This window comes from Sciurus vulgaris (genome assembly GCF_902686455.1).
Source record: "Sciurus vulgaris genome assembly, chromosome: 18".
In the NCBI taxonomy this organism is placed as follows: Eukaryota; Metazoa; Chordata; class Mammalia; order Rodentia; family Sciuridae; genus Sciurus; species Sciurus vulgaris.
Genome location: NC_136479.1, coordinates 24,971,702 through 24,978,137, shown reverse-complemented (window position 1 = coordinate 24,978,137; position 6,436 = coordinate 24,971,702). Strand labels below are relative to the sequence as shown.

Sequence of the window (6,436 nt, the reverse complement as noted above, 5' to 3'; positions counted from 1 at the left end):
TCCCTCCCTAGGGAGACCAGGGCCACCACCCCTCCAAGGCCACCCCGGGGCAGCAGCTCTGGCCAGGTGAGGCCTGGGCTGGTATTGAAGAGCACCCCAACACTCACACGATCCTTTCCAGCACCCCTCCCTGCCAGCAGGTGCATCTGGATCAGAGGGCCCTGCAGCATTTCATGAGCACAGGACAAAGAGGCTGGGAAGAAAGGCTTGGGAACAAGAGCAGAGTCTGATGTGTATATCGCCAGTGAGCTGTGTGTGGGGGTCAGAGGGCGCACATTAACCAACGCCAAGAGTCAGAAAATGGGGTTGTTACAGGGTTGGGGCCTTCTGGGAAACTGAGGCAGTGTGAAGCCTCCACCCCCTGCTTCAAACCCTCATTCTTGAGGTCAAGTCAGAAAGACTTCAGACATGTTGCTCAGAGTAGCAGGCATGAGTTTATTAGGAAAAGGGGGCACTCTCCAGGGAGAGAGTGGGTCCTTTCAGAGAGGAGAGGGACAGCACGCCTCTCTTGCCTTCCAGTTTTATTAGAGATACCAGAGAAGTTTTCAGAGAGTCCTGCCTAAATCCATCTCTTGACTGACAGCAGGATGACATCAGACTTTCAAGTCCCCACTGCCATGACAACTCTAGGTCACTTTGGTCCATGCTGACTGTTCTAATTGAACTCTTAAATTCTTACAGATTCTGTATTTAAGAGGAGTTTTCCTTATCTCCCTGAGTTTCTGGATCTGGTCTGTGAAAAGGGTCACAAAAATCTCCACCTTCAGGTAACTCGGGTTCCTCTTATCAACCTTATTTCGGGCCTGCATTTCTCATGCAGTTAACAGGTAGTTTGCTGAGGAATGTGACATATCCTGTCCACTTAAGCCAGCTAGGGTTGCAGGTAAATTGCTTCTTGGAATAAACAGCATGTAGGGGGCAGCACAGTGGGCCCAGTTTATAGAATTATTCCCTTGTGTTCCTACCCCTGTCAGGGTGACCATCCTACCAGACTACCAGAGCTCAACATATCATAGAGAAAGTCACAAACTGGCCCAGATGTGGTAGCTGCATTTGAAAAGCTAAAGGACAGTAAGTCCAGCCTGAACAGGGGCTGGGACAAGCATGACAGGGCCTTCACACACACCACATCCTTCCTGTCCCTGCCTGCAGCTGCATTGGCCATTCACCTGTCCTATAAGTCCTGAATCCTTCCTGCCACAGACTTAGGCTGACCTAAAATGCTTCTTTCAAAGCCTTGGCTTCAGCAGCTGGAGAGCTCTGCCTGGTCACACATGGAGCTAGCCTTGCACACACCTTGATCTCAGTGACCTGCCTGCTCCCTTCCCGGTCATTTGGCATGGGAACTCTACGTGCCCTGGATGACTGTCTGTCTACCCCCTGCCATGATGTTGGATGGCTTCCTGTGCCCCTGTGGTGCTTGGTTGTACTCAGCACAGCTCATAAGTGTTTACTGAATGAATGAACAACAGTCCCTGGCAGGCAGGCCAGACCTAGCCAGTGGCAGAGTCCAGGAGTCCACTTCAGCTTGGCATAGAGGGAGGTGTTCAACTAACCATGCCGTCAGCCAAGGAGGTCTCTCTGGAGAGATGCAGAGAGGCTAGACCCGACCCGTCAGAAATGGGGAAAGAGAGAGGCAGAGAATGTCTCCGAGGTTGGCTTGCTCCTGTGGACCTGCCTCTCCCCTCTGAGGGAAGGCTGGACACAGGTGTGATGCTCCATCTTCCCCTTCCTCAAAGCCATCAGGGCTCTTCCCTCACTCCTGCAGCATTTGGTGGAGGTCCCTGATCCCAGCTGCTATGAGAAGGGACACCTAGAATCTCCTGGTGGCTTGGGGGAGGGAGCTAAGGGTCCCAGTACCACCTAGCCAGGAACTTTGGTGGGGACTAGGTAATTTGCACACGTCTCCCCCTGAGCTCCTGCTCAGCAGCACCTCCCAACTTTGTTAATGGAAACCTGGTGATCCATAACACGCGTGTGGCAGACATCTGCTCGGGGGTAATGTGGTGGTAATGTACATATCGGTGATCAATCTGCGGATTTGCAAGAGAGGCATAAAGTATTTAATTATAATTGCGTTGGGCCAGGCTGCGTGGTGGCAGCGACATTTGAATAGGTCACAGCCAGCCCTCACCCCTGTTATGTTGTCGGTATTAAATGCCATTCACTCTAGAGACTGGGAACACTTCTGAAGTCATAGGATATCACATGCTGGCAAATTGAAAATGTCCCTTCGCTTTTAAAAACATGATTGATATCCTTTGCAAAACAAATGCTACACCTCAGAGTACAGAGATTTTGACTGGTGCCGTCCCTTGCCTTGTTTTGCTACCAAGTTGGCATTTGTCCATGTGTACAGAGGAGATGGGCCACTAAAAACTCCTCTTGCCCAGAGGCTGAGGCCTCCAAAGACTACCTGGACTTCTTAGGGCAAAGGACTTTTCCTTTTCAAATCAGGCTTTGCTAACTAGAATGAAATGCAGGAATAATACAAGAGCCCAAAAGATAAAATGCAAATTTTATTTGCTCAGTTGGTAGCAGAAAAATATATCTTCAGATAATCTCTATGCCATACACTTCTGTATAGTACCATCTGTGTCTTATCACCATCTACATTATATCTAGTGTGATTTAAATCAATTCTTTTAGCACATCTGACAAAGGGATATAAATAACGGGAATGCAGACAGACACATGACACATACCCACAACACACACACGTGCACATGGCCCTTCGGACAACCCAGACCAGCCAGTGCAGAGGAAGGACGCAGCAGAGCCTGTGCTGCAGTTCCCACCATAAAATAGCACAAGAGTGACAGCAACCAGCTCCCAGGACCTGGGGGGTGCCAAGAGGCAGCGTGTCCCGGCTGAGGTCCTCCTGGCAGGCTGGGAAGCCACATGTGTAAGCCAGCAGAGGTCTGGGAATAGCAATAGCTTTTGTAGAGGGGAGGCACCATTCTCAGGCCTTGTTTCTGCTTTCAGGAAAGGGCATTTGAGGTTGGCTCCCTCTCCTCCTGCTGGGCCAAGGGCGGCTCCTGGGCTCAGGCTGCCATTGGTAGGGCCTGGTGGCCAAGGAGCAGGCCACTCGCTAGTACTCAATGCAGGATAGGAGCCCGAGCTGTTAATGACATCTGTCAGGAACACTTTCCCTCTTCCCAAAACAAAGGCACACACAGTCTCTTATTCACCGGGAGATGAGCAAAGGAGTACTTGGAACTAACCAAATGTCAGGCCTCTGAACGGAAATGCAGCCAGCTCCAAGCGGGCCTCACACGTGGCTCAGGTTCGCCTCTGCAGCCTTCCTGCCTTCATTACTTAGAGCCCATTTTTAAGAGAGTCCGATAATGCAAGACTGTAATTCCCAATCCAGACAGCCAGGCTCTTTGGGTGTGTTTTTGCCGTTCACGAAATTAGCCAATCATTGTCACCTAGCGAATCCGATTAGGTGTAATCCATACTAATGTTCAAATTAAGTCACAGAAAGCAATTAACTCTGCGAAAATGGGCTGGTGAAAAATGATAAGGTTGGTCAAATAGTTTCACTGTGCATAATTGTGTTTTTTAAACTGCCTGTCTCTACACAGTAATTAAATCATTTACATTTCAAATGGAGTGTGCCCAGCTCGATGCTTGTCTGCACCTCAGTGTGCTGGATCCACCAACAGTCTGCTGTCCGAGGCTGCATTTCTGGGAAGCCAGCTGGTGCCGGAGCAGGAGCTGATTCCTGCTCAGAAGAACCAAGGATGGCTTTGCCAGTGTCCTCCCCAAATGTGGGCCCCTCCCACCCTTCCTCTCTTTCTCTCATCTTTCCTGTATTTGTATTTGTGCAAGGGGCTTTAAAAACCATCATCAAAACCCTGTTGACAACACAAGACATATCTGTCACTTCTGATCCTATTAGCCAAAACAGACGCCGTCAGAAATGTGGGGTCACTGTTGTTCATGGGGATGAGTTAATGTCTGTCTTCATCTTTTTACCTTATTATTTTTACTTGTAGGGAGGTGTTAGTCAACTGCACTGACTGCTTACTGAGCACACACCAGCTCTGGAACATAGCTGTCCATGAGTCGTTTCTCACCTCATCAGGAATGAAATGTTACGTGGCTCCAGGGAATGTTCCCTGTTTTCTTCCTTTGGAACTGCAATCTGAGGATGGACAAGCAGACCTCAAAGTCAAACTGGACCCAAATGGGTTGTTCCTGCAGGGGAACTTTTCTCTGAATGGATAAAGTCACATCACAGTAAGCAGATTTCATAAGGTGGTCCTCCACCTTTCCCTCCAACCCAGGGGCTTAGTGTCCGACTAGGGAGAAAGTTCCAAGGTCGTGACAATGCAGGGGATCCATGGCTCCAGGTGGGGCTGAGACCAACTTCCCGGGGAGAAACTGACCCAAGACCCCAGGCTGATTCTGTAGTGGCCACCGGGAAGGAGCCTCAACCCCATCTCTCCGCACCTTGGAAGTGGAGGTTCATTTGCTGGAGCTCCAGCGGGGGAAGTTGCTCTCCTGCAGGAGACAGGGAGCCCTGAGCCCTGGAAAGGGGTCTGGGGAGGAGAGGATGTAGTCGATGCTGAACTTGATGTCTCTGTGGCCCTCCTTTCCCAGGGCTGCAGGCCCAGCGGGGGTTGGGGCCTCATGACCCAGGGCAGACGCTCCGTCTGGGGTCGGCGACTCGCGCGCCGCTGACTCGGGGTGACCCAGGGACCCTTCATTGACTCCAGTGCGCAGTGCCCTAGGGCTCTCGTGCTTGGGGCCGCGTCTACGGCGCCGCCGGCGGAAGTTCCCATTCTCAAAGAGGTCCAGCAGTGACTCGCAACCGCCTGCAAACGTCCAGTAGTTGCCCTTGCCCTTCTCATGGCCCTCGGTCCTCGGCACCTGCGCAGAGCCAGGGTCAGTGCGCTCCACCGTCTTGCAAGGCGCGCCGGTCCTTTGGGGTAGCCTTGCGGGCCCACAGACGGGGGCGCCCTACCTCTGAGCAGAGCTTCCCAAATCCCTAGTCACCAGGGATGACTGGCCTGGGTGTCGCCAATGCGGGATACTCAGGGGGCACTCGAGGGTCGTTCCCGACAGGGATGGGGTGGGGCTCACCTTGACGAAGCAGCTGTTGAGCGACAGGTTGTGGCGGATGGAGTTCTGCCAGGCACGTTGGTTGGCGCGGTAGTAGGGGAACTTGCGCATGATGAAGTCATAGATGCCCGACAGTGTCACCCTGCCCGCGGGGCTCTGCTGGATGGCCATGGCGATCAGTGCGATGTAGCTGCGGATGGGGCGTCAGGCAGGGCGCGGGGAGCCGGGCAGCCTTCCCGCTGGGCGGGTGAGGCCGACCGATCCGCTCCCCAGGCAGCCAGCGCGGTGTTGGAGGGGGAGAGGGAACCTCTGTCCTGGCTGGCGACCCGGTGCTCACAGCTCTGGCTTCCACCCAGACCCTGGGACTTCTCATGCACTCGGGGTCTTCCCGCTGGGAGATCCAAGGTGACTCTCGGCTACCCCCCAAAGTGCCCTCGGATGCGTCCTCTCCCAGAGCCCGCCCCGAGGAAGAAAGTCCCTCTCTCCCTCCATCCCGGACAGGTTCTGGCTGTCCCCAGAGTCCCGCCACCGGCCCCCGCAGGCACCTGTACGCGGGCCGCGTAAGCCGCTTTTCCTCGTCTGAGCTGCCGGCAGGGTAGTCGTCGGCGTCGTAGTTGAAGCAGTTGTAGGGGTACTGCGAGCTGTCAAACATCCTGGCGCTCCGAGCTCCGGGGCCGCCGCCGCGGCTGCCGCCTCCTCCGCGCCGCCCACCGGCCCCCAGCTCTGCACAGGGTCCTCCCGGGCCGGGTGCGGGCCAGCAACGTCTGCACGGAAGCGACTGGGAGCCTGGGCTTCTGGGGACCCCCGCACGCCCCACCCGGTTCTCTGGCGTCCAATCCCGGTGCGGGGGAGGCCCCAGCCACCGGCGGAGCGGGAAGCAGAGCGGGGCTGTCTCAGCGACCCTCTGACCCGCTGAGAGAGGAGGGGGAAAGAGGGCGTGTTGGGTGGTCCGATGCGTTGGGCGCCCACCCGCCTCCACTCCCCAACCAGCACGGTCCGGAAGGTTCAACCAGGACAGTGCCCTGGAGCTGGAGTTGGCTGCTCTCAGGCCATGTTGCTTCTGGGAGCTGCTGGGTTGTTTGCACAGTGGGTGCTCCCTGAGTCTTGAAGGTTGTTGAGTGACCCCGGTTCTCAGCAGAGCCCACAGTCAGGGGCATGACCACAGAAAGCAGGGCAGATGCCACCTTGGTTGCCCATAGTGGGGTCCAGGGATGATCTGTGGGGCTCATTGAGAATCCTTGGCTTGGTCACTGCATCACGGGGAGCATGGCTGGAGACAAAGGGTCCATTGTCTCCTCCAGAGCAGAGTGCCCTTGTGCTACTGTTCATCCTTGCCCAGAAGTGGCCCCCTCCAGGGGCCCTCCTT

General features: G+C 54.8%; 1 protein-coding gene across 1 annotated transcript; it reads right to left on the bottom strand.

Moving 5' to 3' along the window:
* Positions 1-3,724: 3,724 nt before the first annotated feature.
* Positions 3,725-5,760, bottom strand: LOC306649272 (forkhead box protein L3-like). The gene is made up of 3 exons (XM_079120075.1): positions 5,616-5,760; positions 5,092-5,260; positions 3,725-4,878 (listed from the first exon to the last, which is right to left on the bottom strand). Exons 1-3 carry the CDS (start codon positions 5,720-5,722, stop codon positions 4,474-4,476), a joined length of 681 nt encoding a protein of 226 aa, XP_078976201.1. The 5' UTR covers positions 5,723-5,760; the 3' UTR covers positions 3,725-4,473.
* Between the last annotated feature and the right edge of the window lie 676 nt (positions 5,761-6,436).